This window comes from Phoca vitulina, unplaced genomic scaffold, assembly GCF_004348235.1.
Source record: "Phoca vitulina isolate PV1807 unplaced genomic scaffold, GSC_HSeal_1.0 scaffold67, whole genome shotgun sequence".
NCBI lineage: Eukaryota > Metazoa > Chordata > Mammalia > Carnivora > Phocidae > Phoca > Phoca vitulina.
In genome coordinates this window covers 5061609-5085360 of record NW_022589770.1, presented here as the reverse complement: position 1 = coordinate 5085360, position 23752 = coordinate 5061609, and the positions used below count along the sequence as shown (strand labels likewise).

At 39.2% G+C, this 23752-nt stretch overlaps 2 protein-coding genes across 3 annotated transcripts in view; one reads left to right on the top strand and one right to left on the bottom strand.

Moving 5' to 3' along the window:
- Nucleotides 1–17070, top strand: part of SNAPC3 (small nuclear RNA activating complex polypeptide 3) — a 42551-nt gene extending 25481 nt beyond the window's left edge. The window contains exons 5-10 of one of the 2 annotated variants that reach the window (XM_032392415.1): nucleotides 719–868; nucleotides 8914–8996; nucleotides 10286–10450; nucleotides 13855–13962; nucleotides 15164–15329; nucleotides 15362–17070. In XM_032392415.1, coding sequence (XP_032248306.1) covers nucleotides 719–868; nucleotides 8914–8996; nucleotides 10286–10450; nucleotides 13855–13962; nucleotides 15164–15311 — 654 coding nt within the window. In that variant the 3' untranslated portion in view covers nucleotides 15312–15329; nucleotides 15362–17070. Of the gene's footprint in view, nucleotides 1–718; nucleotides 869–8913; nucleotides 8997–10285; nucleotides 10451–13854; nucleotides 13963–15163; nucleotides 15342–15361 lie in introns of those variants that run through there. The other variant, XM_032392414.1, reaches the window with a different exon arrangement.
- A 2131-nt stretch (nucleotides 17071–19201) lies between these two features.
- Nucleotides 19202–23752, bottom strand: part of PSIP1 (PC4 and SFRS1 interacting protein 1) — a 40043-nt gene continuing 35492 nt past the window's right edge. The window contains exons 12-16 of the mRNA XM_032392315.1: nucleotides 23405–23475; nucleotides 23088–23189; nucleotides 22756–22969; nucleotides 21602–21713; nucleotides 19202–20794 (exon numbers count right to left, since the gene is read on the bottom strand). Coding sequence (XP_032248206.1) covers nucleotides 20734–20794; nucleotides 21602–21713; nucleotides 22756–22969; nucleotides 23088–23189; nucleotides 23405–23475 — 560 coding nt within the window. The 3' untranslated portion in view covers nucleotides 19202–20733. The remainder of the gene's footprint in view (nucleotides 20795–21601; nucleotides 21714–22755; nucleotides 22970–23087; nucleotides 23190–23404; nucleotides 23476–23752) is intronic.

The window sequence follows — 23752 nt, the reverse complement described above, 5'->3', positions numbered from 1 at the left end:
CATCACCCCCCCCCCCCAGAGACCCAGCCTCCGAACACTATCACTTGGGCGGTAGGGTTGCAGTATCTGAATTTGGGGTGGACAAAGACATTTAGATCATAACACAAGTGTCTCAGTTGTCTGTGGGATTCTAAGTTATGGAGGTGGCCGAGCGACTATACTAGGGGCCAGTGCCATTGAGAGATGTTAATTACTTACATTTCCTGAGAGGAGCAAGTCGACCACAGCCGCAGGGCCACAGAGGAAAGCACCAGTGACAGTTGGGCACGAGAAGGAGTGAGGAGAAGCCAAAGGCCACAGCCTTTATTGAGGTTTCCATGGGCAGGGCGAATGGTTCGGGCTTGGCTAGGTTGAGTAATTCCAGCGGGTTCGGGGGTCTAGGGACTGTCCCTAGTTGTCCACTACCTGACCTTACATTGATTTAGGACGAGCAAATACTGGCTTGGTGTGTGAGAATGAGAACAAGGAAGTGGCTTCAGAGACCACGCTCTGGATCACGGGGGAGATGTAAACAGTTCTGGCCATTAATTTGGCCCTGTTATTAATGGATGCCAGATGGACAAATACAGAATCTAAGAAAACACAGAACACTAAGTTATGGGGATAACTTTAAATTCAGAAAACCAGTAACTTCATCTAGATCTGGTCAGGACAGGATGTACAGTTTAATTGCTTCGTCTCTAAGTGGACACTTACCTATTTACGATTTGAATTTTAGCACAAAGAACACAAACCATACCAGACAATGCTGGTGTTGGGCAGTCAGAAGCTCACGGAACTGAGAGATTCAATTTGCTGTGTCAGTGACCTCCAGATCGGTGGGGAATTCAGCAACACTCCTGATCAAGCTCCTGAGCACATAAGCAAAGTAAGGTGTTGTGTTTTCTTTTTTTTCTTACCCCTCATAAAACAAGAAGAAATAATAATAGTAATAACAATAATAATAAGCTAAATAAGTAGTGATTACTCTAGCAGACTACTCTACTCTAGCAGACTCATAAATGTTCCAGTAAATCCTTTCTTCTTTTATGCCATTCCATCAAGTTTATCTCTTCCCTTCTTTTTATCATCAAGACATTTTCAGGGGCGCCTGGGTGGCTCAGTCGTTAAGCGTCTGCCTTTGGCTCAGCTCATGATCCCAGGGTTCTAGGATCCAGCCCCGCATTGGGCTCTTTGGTCAGCGGGGAGTCTGCTTCTCCCTCTCCCTCTATGCTCTCTCTCTCTCTCTCAAATAAATAAATAAAATCTTAAAAAAAAAAAAAAAAAAAGACATTTTTCAAAGATGAGGCTGTGCTCAGTTTTGATTTTATATCTCCCCTTCAGTTCTCAACCATTCTATTAGTATATACTCTTCCTTTTAAGGTCATAGTTGCCACCTAATTGTCTAATCTCTTCTCCATGTTCATACAACTTGACCTCACTAGCATTTGAATTTGCTGTTCACTGTCTCCTCTTTCAAACTCTGAGTTTCCATCTGTCCTAACTGCCCCCAGCAAAGGGTGGGCGTCCACCTGAGAGCCTCACTGCCCATAGAAGGTCCTGTCATTCAAGGCGCAGTACCAAGCAGGGACACAGAGAGCATCTGATGTTGGTCCTTACAGCTGTTTCCCATGGAGTTGCTCTCAGAAGGACAGAGAAGTTTACATATCCATTGGATAAAGATAGAAAGGGGCAAAGTGGTAGACTGGCCGCCCACAAAGTTTTCCGAAGGGATTGCTTGCCCAGTAAAGTAGTAGGGTCTTGATCCCTCTGTATTTCATGGTAGGGCAGACTTGAGCTAATTCTGTTACTCGGTACACCTCTGGTAGAAGACGTCAGGTTTACTGGCCCACTTAAAAGGGGCGGCCTCTCCGGTAGATCAGGAAAGGATATTCGGGTCAACTAGAATGGAGAGGGCTTGGGTGAGAACCACCACAGTCACTATTTTGCTGGTTCCTGTGCCACCAACCACATAACTATTGCTAGCATATAGGCTTCAGGGCGCTTAGGTGGCTTAGTTGGTTAAGAGTCTGCCTTCGGCTCGGTTCATGATCCTGGAGTCCTGGGATCGAGCCCCACATCAGGCTCCCTGCTCCGCAAGAAGCCTGCTTTCCCTCTCCCACTCCCCCGGCTTGTGTTCCCTCTCTCGCTGTCTCTCTCCCTCTCAAATAAATAAAATAAATAAAAAAACCATAGACTTCATTTTGGCAGTTCTTATGAATCCTCCCAGTCTTTCCTCCATTTTCATGGTTTTAAGTGTACTCAAATCTTTGTTAGTGTCTCTCGCCGCGTTCTCTCCTGATTTCCACATCATTGTTTTGACTGCCTCCTGGACATTTCCATTTAGCTTCAGTGCTGCCTGGCATTTTATTCGAATTTCTATAGTCGATTCACTCTGCCCCTTTTCAGGGGAACTGTGTGATTCATTCTGAAACTGCCTACATCTCATGGCTTACCATCAGTGGAAAACCCTTGCTGTTTGTTTCATGGAGAAGATAAAGTTACCAGAAGAGAACTTCCCATCACCTCTCACCTCCATATAGCCATCTGCCCGTGTACCCTGCCCTCCCACGCGGGACAGTGGCTGGACTAAAGCTGCTGCCACCTGAGGCCAGGCTGCCTGCCCATGGGATCCCATGTCCTCACCGTGCTTGGCCTCACATCATGGTTCCTTCCATTCTGCCAGCTCACCCTTCATTGCAGACGCGCTGTGGTAGCTCCCTTCCTAAAACCTTGTCTCGACCATGCATCTTCCCCTAGCCACCACTCAGAGTGAATAACAGCAAGTAGGAACAATAATAGTCAATAATAGCCCCTAAATTCATTGTTTCTCTTTTTCTGCCGTCACCTTGTCTTACACTCAACGTTTATTCCCAGCACTCCTGGAAAATCACTTTTCTTGATGGCACCATAGACTTGGTTCTCACCTTTTCTGACCACTCATCGGCACGTCACACCTTTGAATATTCCTCCTTCTTTGCAACGTTTTCTTTACTTAGCTTTTAGGACATTACATCCACCCGATATTCTTTCTGTCCGACTGACTTTTAATTAATTCCTTTGCTGGATGCTTCTCATTTTCCTGACTTGTATTGTAAAGCCCTGGGTGTCAGTCCTTCAGACCTTCCCTCTATATCCTCCCTAGGTGATCTTACCCAGATTCATAGCTATCAATACTGGGACTTCCAAAATTATATCTCCAATCTCAGCATCTTCTCTGACCTCCAGACTTCTATATCCAGCAGTCTCCTTGACAGTTTTTTTATTTAAGTAATGTCTAACCCAACGTGGGGCTGTAACTTACAGCCCTGAGATCAAGAGTTCGCATGCTCTTCGAACTGAGCCAGCCAGGTGCCCCATCTTTGACAGTTTTTATTTTTTTATTTTACTTTTTTTAAAGGATTTGTTTATTTATTTGACAGAGAGAGAGAGAGAGCACAAGCAGGGTGAGGGGGAGAGGGAGAAGCAAGCCCCCCACCAAGCAGGGAGCCCGATGTGGGGCTCGATCCCAGAGCCCTGGGATCATGACCTGAGCCGAAGGCAGACACTTAACCGACTGAGCCACCCAGGCGCCCCGACAGTTTTTATTGGATGTCTAATAGCCATCTCAAACTTAATCTGTTCAAAAGCAGACTCTACATCTCCACCTCATTTTATGCCCTCCCCAGTGTTCCTATCTCAGTAAATATGCCTGTTCTGCATCTGGTTACTTGGGCTAAAAACCTGGGAGTCCTCCTTGTCTCCTTTTCCTCCCACATTGAAGGCATCAGCAAGAGCTTTGGCTCTACTTTGAAAATACATTTAGGCTTTGCCCCGCTCTTGCTTTCTCTGTCTCTAAGAAAAATAAAAAATAAATCTTTAAAAAAAAATTAAAAAATAGTCTTCAAAAATAAAAAGAAGTTGATCCTGTCCTTCTCCAGTTTAAAAATCTAAGTGGAGCTCTGTAGGCTGACATATAAGGCCTTTTGTAACGATGATTCCCAAGTTAACTTTCCATACTATCCACCCCCTACTTCTGCACCTTATGCTTCAGCCACAGATAATTTATGTTGCTCAAGCATAACACTTTTTCATGCCTCCGAATGTCTGAACATGGTAGGAAGCCCTTTCCCTCCCTCCATCCATCTGGTTCATATTCATATTTCCAAACCCAGCTTTAAACTCACTTATTACATAAAATTTTTCCTGACAGTCCTCTCTTTGCCACCCTGGGACCATTTCGTCTGGCTATTATAGTGCCTATAATAATCGGCTGGTGCTATTTGATAACGTCTCTCTGCCCCACAGGGCGGGCAGTGTTCTAGTCCTTTTGGTGATTGGCAAGGAGACCAGTGTCCTATGACTCACATAGATTTCACTTAGTTTTCTAGTTATACCAAAAATGGTTTTAAGATAATTGGTTTCTTCAGGTTTGGCATCTCGCTGCTCTTGGAAATAAACATTAGATTAAAGAGAAACAAATGGAATTTCAAGGCTGTGTGCAGACCAGGAAATAAAAATTTATCTTTTAAAGGAGAAGCAGGAGTCTTCTGCCATTTCTCTACCCTACCAAAAAAAAAGAAGTGTAATTACAAAGTTTTTATAAATTCACTTTAATAAGCAAAATCTGAATTCACTCTGATGGCAATCATGTTTTCACGGCTCAAGGCAGTTGGGAATGAATCTCAGTGCCAGGAACCCCGGAGAGGGTTTTTAACCGGGCATAGCTAGTTCGTTGTGTTTGTACATCAGTGCTGATGCGTTCAGCAGCTTTCTAAGCCAGGGGTTGGATGACCCATCGTCCTATTTTAAATACTTAACACACGTGCAGTTGTATTGTTTCTGCCTCTTCCGTCTCTTTATTAAAATAGTATCCTCTGGAGGCACCTGGGTGGCTCAGTTGGTTAATTAAGCGTCTGCCTTCGGCTCAGGTCATGATCGCAGGGTCCTGGGATCGAGCCCAGCATTGGGCTCCCTGCTTGGTGGGGGGCCTGCTTCTCTCTCTGCCTGCCACTCCCCCTGCTTGTGCTCTCTCTATCTGACAAATAAATAAATAGAATCTTAAAAAAAAATAATATCCTCGGATTATTGAGCACTTACCATGTGCTAGACAGAAGTACGCTTTGGACAGAATTATCACCGTTTAAAGATACGAAGAAGTTGGGTTAGAGCGCTGTCATGCGTTGCCCATGTTTGGTAAGCAGAGTGGAGGCTGCATTCAGACCGTTGTCAACTTGCCTTCCAAGCCCCACATTCTTGTTTGCCGTGTTGGCATGATGCCAGGCGTGAGGTGAGGGTCTTTCCCTGCCTTTTTGTTTCCTTGCTGAATAGGCAGCAAATGAAAACTCGAGCTGTGCTGAGAGTCGCAGCAGCTTCTAAACACATGGCCTCTGGAATCTCTGCTAACATTTGTCTGACCTATGGAAAGATTTTTATTTCACTGATTGGCATTTGTATTTTATGGTTTGGTTTTCTTTTTAATTTTTGCTTTGGAATTTTTTTTTCCCTGTTTATCTGAGTCCTCGTCTTTCTTGATGAGTCTGGTCCCTTGGAAAATTCTGACCATACACACAAGAAATAGTATGAGTCCTTATGTATCCATTACCCACCTTCACCAATTCTCAGCATTTTGCCAAATTATTATTTTTTTAAGATTTTATTTATTTATTTGACAGTGAGAGAGGGAACACAAGCAGGCAGAATGGGAGAAGGAGAAGCAGGCTTCCCGCTGAGCAGGGAGCCTGATGTGGGGCTTGATCCCAGGACCCTGAGATCATGACCTGAGCTGAAGGCAGACGCTTAACCGACTGAGCCACCCAGGCGCCCCTTGCCAAATTATTTTATCTGTTCACCTCATGCCATTGTCAAACTTAACAAAATTGAGAATTGGTCTGTAAGTTAATAATGCTTTTTTGGACAGATACTTGGCATGTATTCCACTGGTAATCATGGGAAAAAAATCAGTGAGTTGCGGTTCTTGTAGCTGAGGAAAGGAGAATCTTTATTTCAACCAATAAGCAAGAATTTTGAATATTAACTTAGATGATTTTAGTATGTGAGAAGACTGGGAGCATTGAGCCAGTATATTTCAATCTATTTTAAAGATTTTATTTATTTATTTGACAGAGAGAGACACAGCGAGAGAGGGAACACAAGCAGGGGGAGTGGGCGAGGGAGAAGCAGGCTCCCCGCGGAGCAGGGAGCCGGATGCGGGGTTCGATCCAGGGACTCCAGGATCATGACCTGAGCCGAAGGCAGTCGCTTAACCAACTGAGCCACCCAGGCGCCCTATTTCTGAAATTCTAATATAGCTGATTTGAATGTTAACAAGAGAACAAACTACTGATGCCTAAAATTATATCTAAATGACTTTGTTCACATGATCCTATTAGTTCTCGATAGTTACTTTGTTTATAAAGTGGAAATAGTACCAGTAGACTCTGGGGCTGCATTAGGTACATAACAGAAGTAACTTCTTACGCTAGGTTTTCCATTTTGGTTGACAGTCCTCCCCTCCCCAGAGTTGGTCAACTCAAGTAGCTGACAAAATAGGGAAACTAGTAGTGAGGATCTCTGGTTGCCACTGAAAATCAAAATTACCTGGTTTTGAGATTGCTCACATCTTCTGTTCTATTTGTATACTGACACAAGGAAAAGTTATTAATGGATGACTTCGGATTTAGATGCAAAACAGTACCCCTTCTAAATAATTATGCCAACCAAAAGCATTAAGTTGCCTAAATCACCTCAAGTTCTGTAGAAGCATTTTTTTAAAAAAAGATTTTATTTATTTATTTGACACAAAGACAGATGGCGAGAGCAGAAACACAAGCAGGGGGAGTGGGAGAGGGAGAAGCAGGCTTCCCGCCGAGCAGGGAGCCCGATGCGGAGCTCGATCCCAGGACCCTGGGATCATGACCCAAGCCGAAGGCAGACGCTTAACAGCTGAGCCACCCAGGCGCCCTGTAGAAGAATTTTGTAATGAAAAAATGAGACTTTTGTTTTTATTTCCAAAATAAGGCAGTATTCTTTCAGAACCTTTATTTTAGATCCTAGCTTACCTCTTTGAGTGTCCAGAAGTATATTTAGTGGCAGTGTTTGTGTTAATGGCAGCTAGATACGGCGTTCTGGTACATGTCATCCTTTTGTCTACAGGTACCTGGGAAGGAGGTAATCCTTTACTCCTATGTTACACGAAGAAACAGGGTCAGGGGAATTGAGGGACGGCCCAACGGGAAACAGCACGGCTAGTCTCATAGGGGTGTCTGACGCCATTGCCCGATAATAAGGAAATGAGGGAATGAAGAAAGAGAAATAGAAGCTGCGAAGGAGATACATTTGGTTATTTTAGAGTAAGATGTTTTTAATACCTGAAACTTACATATGTTTCATAGTTCATAAAGTGCTTTGGGGTTTTACAGTCCTGTAAGATAGTGTGACAGATACACAGGTGAGGAACCCAAAGTCTGAGGAGTACTTATATATAGATTAAGGAAAAGAACACAGGTCTTCTGACTCTCCCCCAGGGGTCTGATTGTAAGGATATTGTGAAGAGCAAATCTAACAGAGTGCTTCTCAGCACTGCTTGCCCATTTGAATCTCCTGGGGAGCTTGGGGAAACATTAGTGCCTGGGCCACATCCTGAGAGATTCTCATTCAGTGGCTCTGAGGTGAGACTTGGTCTTTTGGTGTTTCTAGGATTCTGTTATGCAGTGAGGATCAAGAGACACCCCTCTGGAAAGTCTGGTAGGCTGAAAGTTAAGAAACCTGACGATGGTTCAGACCAGTTGTGTGACTACTCTGGTCCTCTGGGGCAAGACTGCTTGAGTAAGGGGACGCCTGGGTGGCTCAGTCGTTAAGCGTCTGTCTTCGGCTGAGGTCATGATCCCAAAGTCCTGGGATCGAGTCACACATCGGGCTCCCTGCTCAGCGGGGAGCCTGCTTCTCCCTCTGCCCTTCACCTGCTCATGCTCTCTGTCTCTCAAATAAATAAAATCTTAAAAAAGAAAAAAGGACTGCTTGAGTAAGAATAGATACCAAATTCTGCCTAAGAATTATTGAAAATTTGAAGGGAGAATTTTTATAAAAGTACACTGAGGGCACCTGGATGGCGCAGTTGGTTGAGCATCCTAATCTTGGTTTCAGATAGTGATCTCAGAGCCGTGGGATCGAGCCCAGCATTGGTCTCCACGCTCAGTGTGGAGCCTGTTGGAGAGTCTCTCTCCTTCTGCCCCTCCCGCTTGTGCTCTCTCTCAAATAAATAATCTTTAAAAAAAAGTACACTGAGGGATACCTGGGTAGCTCACCTGGTTAGGTGTCTGCCTTCACCTCCGGTCATGATCCTAGGGTCCTGGGATCAAGCCCCACATCGGGCTCCCTGCTCAGGAGGGACTTCTGCTTCTCCCTCTCCCTGCTCATGCTCTCTCTCGCTATCTCTGTTTCTCTCTCAAATAAATAATCTTTTTTTAAAAAAAGGTATGCTGAAAATATTAAAAAATAACAGAAAAACATAACTCTGTAATCACCTATCGCTGGGGAAATATCAGATGTGACTTTTGGTTTTTACTTCTAGTATCCAAAAGAACTCACTGCTGTGTATTCATATAATAATATAATATTGTTTATTTCATTTCTAATTAGGTTCCTTTCACAAGTCTCAGAATACATGAATTTAAATCAGACCTAGTGATTAAAACAGCAATAGGATAACATTGAAAATGGCAGCAAGGATCAGATGTTTACACTTTCATCCCTGGTAAATAGCATAATACTTGTCACAGAGGAGGTTCCCATCAAATAGTAAACAAATTAATGAGCTGAGCATATTTTGTGAGGTTCCATAAAGTTACTGTAAAGCATATTAGTGTGGTTTTATGACCTATAGATTTTGAATTGGTAGCAATTTCCTAATTACTAATAGAGGACTCTCTTTCAATGCTATCTATTTCCTTATAGGACCTGTACAAATCAGCCTTCTTTTATTTTGAAGGGACATTTTACAATGATAAAAGATACCCCGAGTGCAGAGATTTGAGCAGGTACAGTTTTCAAAAATCTTCTCAGTTTTTCCTGTTTCTAGTTCTTGAAATAGTGAGATCTCCACAAATCCTATTACTGGTCTGTTAAGGGTCTTTGCTAAGGAATTGTTTTATTTGTTTTGGGGTCAGAAATACCAGTTTTTAAAATATATTCAGTTATTTCATCTGGTTGGCCTAGGTATTATTAAGTTAATCAAAATTTTTACTTCAGAAAGAAAATTTTCCTATCAAAGACCTACAGACTATTTCAAAATCTTTGTGTTATCTACTGTCTTAGCAATTCCAGCAGATCTTGGGGCACTTGGCTGGCTCAGTCAGTAGCGACTCTCGATCTCGGGGGTCGTGAGCTTGAGCCCCATGTTGGGTGTGGAGCCTACTTTAAAAAAAAAAAAGAAAATTCTAGCAGATCTTGTATTGAGCCATAGATACGTCTAAGAAACTTTAAATCCCACTTAAACACGTTATTAGTCTCTTTCATATTTAGGTGATAGCAGTACATTAATCTTACTGTTTTTTTCTGCTTGTCCGGTATATACTGTTGTTTGCCCTAGATGAGTATGTTAAATATACGGTTAAGTATATAACATGAAAAATCTATAGCTCATAGTCATGTTCATTAGCCCATACTTCTATCAGTGTCTTAGCAACTCGAATATATATGTGTGTTGTTTCTGAGTGTTTATATACATTCTCTTCCATTTTAGCCATTTGTATCTGTATTCTAATGTAGCAGTTCTCAAACTTGCTGCTTTCAGCATTCCTTTATACTATAATTGAGGAGTCTAAAGAACTTTATGATTATGTGGGCTTTAGCTATCAGTATTTACCATATTAGAAGTTGAAACTAAGAAATATTTTAAATATTAACCAATTTAATCCCATTACATGTTAACATTAATAATTTTGGGGAAAAAAATAACTTTTCCAGAACAGAATGAGGCGAATGTCATTGTTCTACATTTTCCATTCAGTCTGAAGTGTTAAAACACATCATGTAGCCTTTAGAATACTGGTCATTTATGAGAGAATAGGAGTTGAAAAGGGCAAATGACATTTAATCACAAAGATCACCTTGACTTCCAGAACCACACTTTGAGAACTGTTTCTCTAATGGATAAAGACACATTCAGAGTTCTTAGTTTCTACCTGTGTCAGCCACTAAGATGGTCTCCTCAAGGTGGCAACTGTCCAGTTACATTGAGTGATACTTGCAGTCACAAACCGTTTTCTGTCATTTTTAGGTTTTTGTGGCATAACGAACTACCCTTGTCTTTCTCCCCTCCCTTCAGAACTATCATTGAATGGTCAGAGTCCCATGACAGAGGCTATGGAAAATTTCAGACCGCTAAAATGGAAGATTTCACCTTCAACGACCTGTATATTAAACTGGGTTTTCCTTACTTATATTGTCACCAGGGAGACTGTGAGCACGTTGTTGTCATTACTGACATAAGGTAAGTGGCAGCACTCAGAACATGGTATTTGTTCTGTTTTCCTTTTCTTTATTTCACAGTATAAAAGCACAGGCAGTTTTTTTTTTGTTTTCAATTAGAGGAATAAAAGTAGTCCCTGCAGCTTGGCTTGGGAGCGGCAAAATCATGTTAGCTTTCCATGGACTGACCAACTCTCCATCCGTTTATATTCTGTCTTTATTTGGGGGAGTATCTATAATAGAAATACTTTATTAGAGGGTTAAAAATCTGTAAATAAGTGTCTCCATTTGTAGATCAGGCAGGCAGTAGCCATCCGCTTTGGAGATCACTTTGTATATCTTATCATGCCTTTGCTTAGCCAGTTTGCAACTATGTATCTAGGTTTCTTGTCTCTTTGCCAGAATTTTAAGGAGATCAAAGGGAACTGGGGGAAGAGAAGGGTAATTCTAGTATTTGACAAATGTGAAGTCTTAATGCTTTCATCAAGTATAAAGTGAGAAGGACTAGTTTAAAATAAGATTTTGTTATAATTTTGTATAGCTTGGGTGTCTTTCTCATAAGGCTCTTCCTTATTTAGGAAATCTCAATTTGTGAAGGATCAATATATAGGAATAAGCCCTATTCCATCCCTGCTTTAATTCCGAGAGACCATTTTTATGTTTGATGGAGTTTTTTTTATACACCCAGGCTTTTTATTATACCAGTAGTAGGAACTGATGCCTTCGGAAAGTCCCTGCCTCCACTTTTCTTGGATCTTAGTGACCAGTCTCCAAAATTCTGCCTGGCGTGCACTTATTCTCAGGAGGTTTCCCAAGGAAGGACTTCACACTTACTGCTTAGGAAACCTTGAAATAGAAAAACATGAATGCAGGGGCGCCTGGGTGGCTCAGTCGGTTAAGCGTCTGCCTTCGGCTCAGGTCATGATCCCAGGGTCCTGGGATTGAGCCCTCAGTCGGGTTCCTTGCTTAACAGGGAGTCTGCTTCTCCCTCTGCCAACTGCTGTCCCTGCTTGTGCTCTCTTTCTCTGACAAATAAATAAAATCTTAAAAAAAAAGAAAAGAAAAAAAACCATGACTGCAAAGCAGAAGAGAGAATGCTGGTAAAGGGAAATCCCAGCATGATGGCCATCTAGGCGATTCGTCCCGAGACGGGAGCACAGCAGAGAACTCAGGAAGATGTCTAGAACTGCCAGGCATCCCGCTGGTGCATAAACACTCGGAGAGCATGCTTCTCATTCTGTCGGGAAGTACAGAACTAAATTAGCGACAGGTACACACTGCAACCTAAGCAGATGTGAACCTGAGAGAAGTCGTTAGCTGGCAGCTTCTGGCTCGTAGCTAAAAAACCGTGTGTTACACAGTAAAAGGAATCTGCAGTCAGTTGTGGAGTTGAGGTGTAAGTAGTAATATTAATTTGGCATCATGTAAACATTAAATATTTAATCAAAGTTATTTTGGTTCTGTAGATGGATGTTGAGGTAAATTTATTTTTTTTTAGTTTTTTTTTTTTAAAGATTTATTTATTAGAGAGAGAGAGAGCACATGAGAGGGGGGAGGGTCAGAGGGAGAAGCAGACTCCCTGCTGAGCAGGGAGCCCGATGCGGGACTCGATCCTGGGACTCGAGGATCATGACCTGAGCCGAAGGCAGTCGCTTAACCAACTGAGCCACCCAGGTGCCCCTTGAGGAGGTAAATTTAAAAGAAACAGTTAAGTACGCGAAACAGTGGCCCTTAGGGAAGAAGATTTGCTGAAGCAAAGGGCCAGGGGGTCAGGAGAGCTCATAAACCCCAGTTTTGTAGGACTTAAAATTAGATGTATTTCTTTGATAATTTTATATAAGCTATTCTGCCTGCTCTTTCCCTGAGGGGAACGTGCCTGAGAATTAGCGTAAGATGGAAGACAAACCACTTTCCTCTGATTTTAGTTTAACATTTCTTACTATACTGCAGTGTCAGTCCTTAAACTCAAGGCAACGTGGGAAAACGACGCTTATTAAACATTTGCAGCGTGGGATGTTCCTAAGGAATTTTTAGTTTTAGCTTTTTAAAAAGATTTTTTAGTTTCACTTTTTAAAAGATTTTATTTTTAAGCAGTCCCTACACCCAGTGTGGGGCTTGAACCCACAACCCCCGAGACCAAGAGTCACATGCTCTACCGACTGAATCAGGCGGGTGCCCTTTAAAGAATTTTTAAATGTAATTTGGACTACAAGTCATTTTTTACAAAAGATTTTACTTATTTATTTGAGAGAGAGAGAGAGAGCGGGCACATGAGCAGGGGGGAGGGGCAGAGGCAGAGGGAGAAGCAGGCTCCCTGCTCAGCAGGGCTTGATCCCAGGACCCTGGGATCACGACCTGAGCCGAAGGCAGACGCTGAATCGACTGAGCCACCCAGGCACCCCTAGACTACAAGTCATTTTTATCTTCTAGGTGGACTTAATCATTCAGTGCCATTCCATAGTCTGATAGTTGGTAAGTTGGGGCGCCTGGGTGGCTCAGTCGTTAAGCGTCTGCCTTCAGCTCAGGTCGGGATTCCAGGGTCCTGGGATCGAGCCCCGCATCGGGCTCCCTGCTCCGCGGGAGGCCTGCTTCTCTCCCTCTCCCACTCCCCCTGCTTGTGTTCCTGCTCTCGCTATCTGTCAAATAAATAAATAAAATCTTTTAAAAAAACTCATAATAGTTGGTAAGCTTACAAGTTTTATTAATCATTTTCTGATACGAAGTTGATATATTGCTACCCTTTCTTACTAAAGGACAAAAAGTAAGAATCAAATTTTAAAATGGTCATGGACCTTTAGAACACTCTGGTGTAGTCCCTTCATTTTTTGGATGAAGAATCTAAGGTCCAGCATGGTTAAGGAATTTACTCACACCCAGTCAGCTGATCAGTCGCATAGTAGAGACTGACTTCCACTTACAATTTACGAATTCTGACACCTAAAACTGGAGTCCTCTATCAGTTCACATTATACCAGGAGTACAATTTAGATTTTAATAAAGAGGACGGTAAACAAGAGCCACATGACACATAACCAAATAGATAAAATAGTTGCTCAAACTATGTTTCATAAGAAGGTATTAAGTGTTGAGTAAAGCAAGGACTCTCTGATGGAATACATTCAAGATCTGCTGTACGCAGATCTCCCTCTTAGAGAGTCACAGAACACATTACCATAAAATGCTTTGGGAAGTTTCATAGGAAAGAAAACATTGTTTAATCCCAAATGATCAGAGTGTTTTTGTAGAACACAGGTCAGACCTAGTGTAACAAGTGATTTTATACCTAAGTCTTTCATAAGAAAACAATTGAAAAATATACCTACTATGTTAATGTTGAGGTACAGATATATTTCTTTACAGACCACAATTTGCATTTTTTTAACAACTTGCATTTTAATATCTTCGTTTACGTCTCATGTACAAAAGGCTTGCGCATTGTGATGACTGCTTGGATAGGACACTTTATCCCCTTCTTATCAAGAAGCATTGGCTGTGGACCAGAAAATGTTTTGTTTGTAAAATGTACACAGCCAGGTAAGTGATACGTATTTCTTTCTTCAAGAATTACTGGTTTTCAGTAGTGAAATACTTTCGATTTTTGGTATTTCAGTGTTTCCTATTTTGATTTGAATCTGAGAACTTAAACTTTGGGGGTATAAATAATAGAAATGGTTTTATCTAGTAGGTAAGTGCTGCAAAGTAGGTTACATTTAAACAGTAAGGAAATGAATTCTATATAGTGGAAGTCCAGAACTGGGTCAGACTTTGGATGAGTCAATACTCAGTGTCATCAGGGAGCCATGTCATCTTTTTCTCTGCAGCTTTACAAAATCAGCTTCATCCACGGCTCCTCCATGTAAAAACAACACAGCATTCAATATATGTATAATGAGGTCAAAATATGGTTCCATAAAATTTTTTACTTTATGTGATACTTCACACTTAGTTTGTGGATCAGAGTCAAAAAATTCAGAGGAAAAGAGAATAATTGTTTATCAGATTTTGAGGGGGGGGTTCTCCCCGCCCCCCCCCCAATAGGCTTTTCTAAATGGTAAGTAGGAAAACATGATAAATCAGTTATCAAACTGGAAATCAGGGAATGTTAAAATAGACCATGAGATGCAGATTCAAATAGACTGAAAACCAGTCTTTGATCTTCCCGAAACCAGTAACATCTCAGGCCAAAAAACAAAAGTATCAGTTGATTGTTGCCCATATTCCCATTTGTGTACACTCTATAACATTTTATCCTGAATTCTAGATCAAACACCTGGAGTTTTCAAATTAGCCAGGATTAATTTACCAGTTAAAAAGATAAGTTACACAAAAGTTCATCAGGTTTGTAGCATCTAATATATATTATGGTTTTTCAAGATGGCCTATTACATTTTAACAGTTACTTGGAGGATAGGTAAGTCATATCAAAAGTGCAGAATGCTTTCATGTATGGATTTACATTTTTCTCTACTTACCTTTAAGAAGTCTTTCAGAGAAACAGCATTCTGCAGGGTTTCTGTTAGTTGCCCTTTTGCCCTGCAGAGTATTGGTAGTGATATGTCTGTATCTATCTATATACACACACAAAATTGTATAAAGGATTACGGTATATTAAGATAGGATGGTAAGACAATAGTGGGAATGTTATGTTTACACATTACTACAGGTCATAACACATTAAAGCTTGAGAAAGTTGATTGTAATGAAGTACATCTTTTTTTTTTTTTTTTAATTACAGATGGGTGACGAACAATGACAGTTTTGCACCAGAGGACCCGTGTTTCTTTTGTGATGTTTGCTTTCGGATGCTCCACTATGATTCAGAAGGCAACAAACTAGGAGAATTCCTTGCTTATCCTTATGTTGATCCTGGAACCTTTAACTAATAAAAACAAAAAATGTACTTTGTGAAGTAACTGTCCTCTTGGATGGTTACTTTATTTCCAGAACATGCCACTGAGGAACAGGATCCACCTGAAATAATCAGCTAGTTACCCACACCCCTGCAAAAGTTCACATCACAGGTTTTTTTTTTTTAAATCACAGGTTTTCTTATAAAGTAACTTGTGTTTAGAAATCTTTTAGTATTTATTTCAAAATAGGGTTTTTATTTAGTGTGTTTGCCCATTTTTAAGTGTGTTTATCATACTAAGTTGTAGGAGTACTTTATATTTTTTTGAATACAAATCCTGTCAGATTCAAGTATTCTGGTTTTTAGCCAGTCTGTGGCTTGCCTAATCATTCTGTGTCCAGAGTACTTTTTGCTAATCTATAGTTAGAAAAATTCAGTTAATCATACATCAAGTGGTGGAAGTATTTTGAAAATTCTTTGAAGAATGTGAGAGCTATACCTTGTACCATGAGGCTTCCAAGGTAAAGATCCTTTAAATATCTGTGATAAAAATGAGGGAGAAGAATAAAAGTAGATTTAACAAATACAGTATTAAGAATAGCTATTCTGTAATCTGATCCCACGGTGGGCTCTTTTTTAATACTAGGTTTTGTTTTTGGTAGAAACTAGCAAGCATACTAATCATTTTAATGAGACTCACTGCATGAATAATGAATTGTAAAAAGATCTTCAGTATATACTCATACCTTCACAAAAGTAATGTTTAAATTGAAGCTTCATTTCTTGATGAGAACTTTTTCAGTTTAATATTATGATTAAGAAAATAGATTTGGGGCACCTGGCTGGCTCAGTTGGTAGAGCATGCAACTCTTGATCTCAGGGTTTTAAGTTTGAGCCCCACACTGGGTGTAGAGATTACTTAAAAATAAAATCTTAAGAAGAAAAAAAAATAACAGATTTTATGTAATATGACCACTGGGACATGGAAAGTCAAGATCGTGTGGATTGCCAGCTCTGGTTCACTCATTCTTGCACAATAATACCCAGTATTCTATATGCAAAAACAAGAGTTTTTCTGGCCCAACTCTTCCGTTCCTCCAGCTCCCTCACCCTGACAACCCTTAGTTTATTCACTTCTCATTCTGGGCAAAAGGACACCTTAGATGAATTCCAAGGTCTAGATCATCACAGAAAATTACAGCTATCTATATTGAAATGTTTTACCAAAATCTTTTTTGGTGGAAAATTTAGTTTTAAGACTTTAAGAATGCTGTAAAATAGTTCCTTTTAAATGTGTCATTATTTAAATTCCACTTTCTCTCTCCTAGGTTATTTATTTAAATTCAACTGAGTTCCACATTCCCTGGATGGCTAAGAACAGACATTTACCATACAAATCAAAAACTGATGAAGCCTTTAAGCCTGTATGTTTAAAAGGTTGGCAGTGAAATGTTTTATGGACTTAGATGACATATCCAGTTAAGTTGATTGGTGTGCTGAGGACAAGCACCTGTTTCTGGTATGTGTAGTGATGGTCTCATTCACGGATTCAATAAATACACCAGAGGATCAGTAAAAAGAAGAGGTGTCTCCCCTGGCTGGCTTATGTTACTGTCTAAATTTCTACTTTCATGTTTCCAATGATGCTAAATTGAACAGATTAAAAATTCTGCTAGAAAACCACGTTTACCCAATTCCTGTAAGTTCTACAGGTAAAAATGTGTTTCTGCTTTTTAAAAGATTTTTTTTTGTTGTTTAGAGAGCGAGTGAGCGTGCGGGGAGAGGGGCAGAGGGAGAGAATCCCAAGCAGACTCTGATTCCAACACAGAATGCAATCCCATGACCCTGAGATCATGACCTGAGCCAAAATCAAGAGTTGGACACTCAACTAATGGAGCCACCCAGGCGCCCCCTGCTTCCTTTATTTTTAAACTGTATTCCTTGTAGGTCTTGCATTAGTATGCAAGGGTCTGTGTTTGTTCTTTTTTTCTCTCCAAATTACTTAAATTCTACTTAGTTAATATATAGTGTAATATGTTTAGGTGTTTACTTTGATTCATTTTCATTTCATATTCTCAAAACAGCAAATTCCAAAACATGCACTGTACTGTCCTAACAAAAGCATTAGTCCACGTGTGATCAATTCATTTTAGTGGACAAAGAAGACTGTCAATTAAAACATTACTGCTAGTGAAATTCTATCATTTTTTTTTTTTAATTTAAAGAAAGATTTGATTTGTCAGAGAGCACGCACAAGCAGGGGGAACGGCAGGAACAGGGAGAAGCACAAGCTCCCCGCTGAGCGAGGAGCCCGCCGAGCAAGGAGCCCGATGCGGGACTCGATCTCAGGGCCCCGGGATCATGATCTGAGCCAAAGGCAGACGCTTAACCGACTGAGCCACCCAGGCGCCCCTTATTTTATCATTTATTAAGAATCTCATCCTTCTGGTTCTTGAGGGTAACTTTTCCAGCAAAGTTACAAAGGCTCAAATGTCTTTGTGTTATCCTTTCCCCTTGTGAAATCTAGAGGCAGACAGACTAACCTAGCCACTCCCAGAAATTTTGCCCATGTTTATCAGTTATACAGGTGTCCCTTCCAAGTTTAAAACAGGCCTAAAAGAGGTCTTGAATTAAGTATTTTATAGCTATAAATTTCGATATTATACATGACCTAAATTTTATACATATGTCATTTTATCTAATGAAGAAAAGCAAATATGGTAATGAACTTATAAATCAGCATCCTCTGTAGTTAGAAATGAGATTTTGATATAATAATGGATGAACATGCACAAAAAGCACTATTTAGAAAAGCAATACCTGTTTCTTTAGGTATCTTTTTCAGCCTTTGGTATCCTGGTAAGGATAATTTTACCTTCTCCTAATCAAATCATCATGTCTTTATTATCTCTAAGGTTAGAGAATTCCATAGCACAAATATGAAAACATTTCTACCTATATAGCAACTTCATTTCTTAAGGTTTGTAATTATGGGTTTGCTATTTCCAATAGATCATCCTTTCTCTGACCAATGGGACACAATAAGGTGTTTGTTAGTGAAGCCCTCACAGAGCCTTGTAAGCCTTTGCTCTTATATAGGATTAGTGGGCAGACCTCCTCCTGACCTGACATCCTCGATCAGGTAAGTGAGTATGCCAGCAAAAACTGGGTAAAAAAGATCATCCTATTTGAAACTGCAGGATGTAACAGAAGGTTTAATTAAGATCATCAAGTTGTTGATAGTTCCTCCAGTTCAGAGGACACCTCTGCGATCTCCAGAGCAGCTAAGAAAGCTTCCAGCAATTCATTCTGCAGGGCCATCCACAGCTTACTCTTAAATGTTGGCCAGGAGGTTTAAATAGCACAAAACAGGTGGTTTATACATGCCCCCCGCAAAGAGAAGAAAATATCTTCTCTTTTGCTATTTCGTTTAAATTATCTTAGTGACTTGTTCAGCAGTGGAATTTTGATCAAATACGCAAATAAAATGGAGCAAATGCTCCTGAAAGTTTAGTATTTATGACTTAAGAGTTCGGAGAGTGGTAGTTACCTGTGAATCAGCTTATGGCCCAACAGAAAATGGAAGGCCAGTTATATTTTCACACTGTATTAATCAACTGTTTTGAGCAAGGTCAGCCCAAACAAACCATACATAAATTATCAGAATGCTGCTATATATACCTCCTGAAGTTGAATATTCTGTGGTTTCTTAGTAAACTATATTGCTGTGTTGGGTTATAGAATAAAAGAGGAGGGTGAACAAAAAAAATAACATTTTTAGCTTACTATATTTAGTTACCCTATCTATCTCCCCAGACAACACAATCTCTATACCAAGCTAACCAAGAAATTACTCCCTTGGAAGCAAATCCAGAATTCCAAAAACACTTTTGTAAATAGCAAAGAATTAATTTACTAGTAGAGTTTGATAGAAAAATCCTTTAATCAAAACAAGTTTACAATGTTGACACTTATGGCTTAACTAGAATAAGTCTGTCCAAATTTAAATTGTATTAAGGACCAGATAAAATGTAGTATCAATAGTTCCCTCAAAACAGTAGGTCCCAGTTCCATTGTAAGACCTCTCAAAAAGCAAAACTCCAATTATTGAAATAATTCAAACTATTCATTTATAGATGAAAACCATTATCTATCTGAGAGGTCAAAACATACAATGCATGTCACATGCAAACACTGGTATTAAGCCTGTTCTCCATATTCATATTTTCAAAACATGAGAAGTCTTTTAGCTACTGAAACCACCAACTGACCTAATAATCAAAATATCTTAAAAATGCTATCTGTTAAGTTACCCTTAAATTTTGTTAACCTTGGTTTACCCTGATTTAGTCCATATATATGAATATACAGACTACCAAAGTACTCCTTTACTTTAACTGCCTCGGAGCAACATATATTTTCTACTTACAATTCTGTCACATGGGGGATCTCTAAGAATCCCCTTCTGATAGAGCCATGTTTTCAAATAGGTTAGTTTTTCTTAATATAGCATTTACTTCTACTATTTACTGCATAAGAATCACGGAATTTTTTTTCCCAATTAAAAAAATACTTAGTGACTTCCTTAATGAGTGTGACTTTTTAAAAATTCAGAAACGTGAGACAGTTCTCAAAAATAAACTTTTATCATTTTTTAGTTTCAGCTACTAGTGCTTGTAAAGGATCTCAGATGGCTGAACCCTAAAGCCAGATTCATTCCTAAACATACCCCCTTCTGCTTGCTGTAGAAGTCACGTGACCTCACTGACTTCCCAGCCATAAAACTAAGTTACCTTCAAAAGTTAGCATGAGTTTTGTACCTTGTAGAATTGTCAGTTGGATATCTCTAGTTGTCATACAAAAGGCAAACAGACCACAAATTGTTACAAAGCAGCAGGATGATGTAGCACAATGTAGACTGTGAAATTAAAATTAACTTTTGATAAAAGGAGTGAGTACTTGTATAGAAGTAACATTTTATCTACCATAAAAATGCGTAACTTCTACAAAACCCACAAACAGTGAAAAGACAGTCTGGTAAATCCAAGGTTTGTAAAAACTATGCACAAAACCCACAGTATTTGGGAAAAGAGGAAAGGTTTATACAAGTAGCAGTTTTAAAAATTAACTTTTTTCTACTATCAATTACACATTAACATACACACACTAATTGAAATTATGCTACAACCAAATGTCTGGAAAAGCAGTTTAACATTTCCTAAATGGGTTTTCCCTCACATTTACTGAATAGTGTAGCTGTTAATACTGCACAAGTACAATTAGCAATAATGTTTAATTACTTTTAAACAAATATAAAGGGATTTTTCTCCCTCAAAACAAGTTTTCAACATCAAAACCTATGCTTATAAAAATTTAAAACTTTCAGCAGTCTAAATATTTCAAATGAAAACCATTACAAACTCTTCAAATGTTCTTTATATTCCAGGTATGTCAACCTAATTATCTAGTGTAGAATCCTTCAGAGATATTTCAGGCTCTCTCTCTTCACTGGATGGCCTAAAGGAAGGAAAGAAAGGTGTGTCAACTGGGATTAGGGGCTTTTCTCCTTCATGGGGGTCAGAGAACACATTAAATCCGTGCATTGTTTTTATTTTTAAAATAATTTGATGATCATCAAAGTATTTTTTAAAATCCTGACTTTTTGTTCAAAATTTAATTTTCCATGTTGTATCTTCTTCCTAAAGTAATATTCAGATCAAGCAAATTAACTCAGGGAAGCATCATGGCTCAGGCCCTTTCCATCATTTCCAGCTTTAAATAAAAAACATGAAAAGGTTGTATCTGTGGTACCAACATATTACAAACCTCAATAAGGAGAGGGTCGATGACACAGACACAGGTAAGATTTCCCTGAATTTCAGAATTAGAAGGGATGCTTGATTCCAAGTCCTTCAAACGTGCAGCGGCACAAACCAAGACTAGGATAACTACAGTCCTATAACTAGTTATTTAGAGGCTATAATACAAAACAGCCTGTGATTCTAGATCTTATTTTTGTATTACCCAGTCACAATGCAATAAAGTATGAATGTAAATCACTATTAAAGCTGTTATCAGTGAAAGAAGTCCAAAGATGGATAGTTATTTTAAACTGGATTCCTACTACCTAGCTCTATTCCCTTTGAGTACAGGCAAATTAAATGTAAATTATAGTTTTTTGCTTTTTGCCTTTTTGATTTGTATCTTGCTTCCTGAGTGAACAGGAATTGAGTGATCAAAATACAATCCTATATAAATAACCTTGGAACAGCAATGTGATTTAAAAATTAAAAATATACATGACCCATTAAAACATGTCCTCACTTTTTCTTACTGCTGGCCTCGTGGTTGTCTTTGCTTTCTTCACTGCTGTCTCCATTATGTTGTGGTTGATTACTGTCTTGAGCATCGGAGCCTCCATTTAGAGTCTTTGAACCTTTAAAAAGGTTCCAATGGAAAAACTGTTAGAGCTTCTAGTACTTTAAGATGTCCTCTAAAGAGCCAAAATAAAAAATAAAACATGGCCCTAAAGTTTCTAATACTTAATACACCTTATTTGAAATTACACTGTAATCTTTTGGGTAGCTGAGGCACACTAAATAGCAGGGTTACTATATATGGGTACAAGAAAGGGGGGCTTTTTAAAGATTTTATTTATTTTAGACAGTATGTGTATACAAGCGGGGGGGAGGGCCAAAGGAGAAGAGAGGATCTTAAGTAGACACCGTGCTCCATCTCACAATCTTGAGATTATGACCTGAGCCGAAATCAACAGTTGGACATTCAACCAAGCCACCCAGGCGCCAAAAGCGGGGGTGGGGGGGCCTTTTAATCTGGTCATTCCCTTTCTTATAAAAATGTGCATCATAGTAAAATTTTATATCTTTCCTTGATATTTTACAACAAAGTGTCAAAAGTACGATTCTTAATTAACACGATTTTGTGTCCTACCTAAGTAAATAAGGAGGGCATCCCTGTAAATCTTATTTCTAAGAAATCTCTAAGGAGACCTATATCATCATTCCCTAATAAATAAAATATCCAACTCCTAAAGACATTTAATAAATTGGAATTGGGGGGAGCCGATAATGAATGACACTATGTTTTATTTAAGAATCCATCACAGATACATCTAACATATTTGTGGTTGAAATAGCGTATCTGGAATTTGCTTCAGAGAAACCTGATAAGGGTAAAAAAGAGCAACGATCATTTACTGATAAATGCAGGAGCTGAGTGATGGGAACACGGGAAGTTCCTTTCTTGTCTACTATTGTCAGAAATTATTCCTAATTTAAGTGAAAAGAGAACAGCAACTGCTAATTTAAACTTGATTTTAACTGATTTAAACAGAAATGCTCAACCTTAGCTTCTGTTTTTCTAAGTGCTTTATGAAACCTTAGATAAGGTATTAATGAAATTATACATCAAAGCCATTTTTTAAAAGCAGTCCCAGCAAACAACTTATTATCACATACCTGTTTGTTCCTTTTCTAGCTTTTTGTTTGGCCCTTTCTTCCCTTGATCTTTGGTTTTATTTGCTTCCTCATGCTGTCTTTGTTCGGCAAGAGATTTATTCAGCACTTGTGTGATCACAGAATCTCCTTCACCAACCAAAAACATATTCTTAAACTTGTTATACAGCATTGTAGACTTTTCCATGATAACCTGACTAACTTTGAATCGCCGTATCTGAGAAAACAAAATAGACACTCAACAATTGTTTTCTTCACTGATTTGTAAAATGGTACTTCTCAATGAACTGTTGATGAGGAAATTTTCACACTCTGCACGACTCTGGATCACTTACTTTTTTCAGTGTTGTAATCATTTCTGTGTGCTTCTGAGCTTGCTGCATTGTGACCTGAAGTGAAGCAAGTTCATCCAAGGCCTCAATACATCTGTTCACATCCTTCATGATAAGACAGTAATTTCATAGCTGTTAATCACCACACCCTATATGATCTAGTCCTAAAGATTACTTTTAAAATCTCAAAACAAGGCAGTACGAAAGAACCAGTAATAGTCGCATTTTTCTTAAATTTACACATACTTATAAAACATGAGAAAAAATATGAAGCTATAAAAGGAGTACTATATTTTTAAATGAGGTATTTAAAGACTTACAAGATTATCAATTTTGAGTGAATTTTTAATTTCAGCATGTATCCTTTGAAGTCGAGAATCCATTGATGTTTCTATAAATTAAAATTTAAAACACAGTAAATAGTTTTTCCAAAACCAGTATTTCTGTATAAATCTAATAGGCAAAGCACAATGACAAGATTTGAATTTTTAAAAATGTTCTTCATAATCTGCCTGGTTCACCAAGAAGTTATTTGCCATTTTAAGTATTTAGGAAAACAACATTCATCATTTGAAGAAAAAAATCACCATCTAGCTACATAAGTTTCTAAAATAAGCGGTCTGTATCCAGTTAATAAACCCCTCTATTCCAATCCTTAAACATCTGTT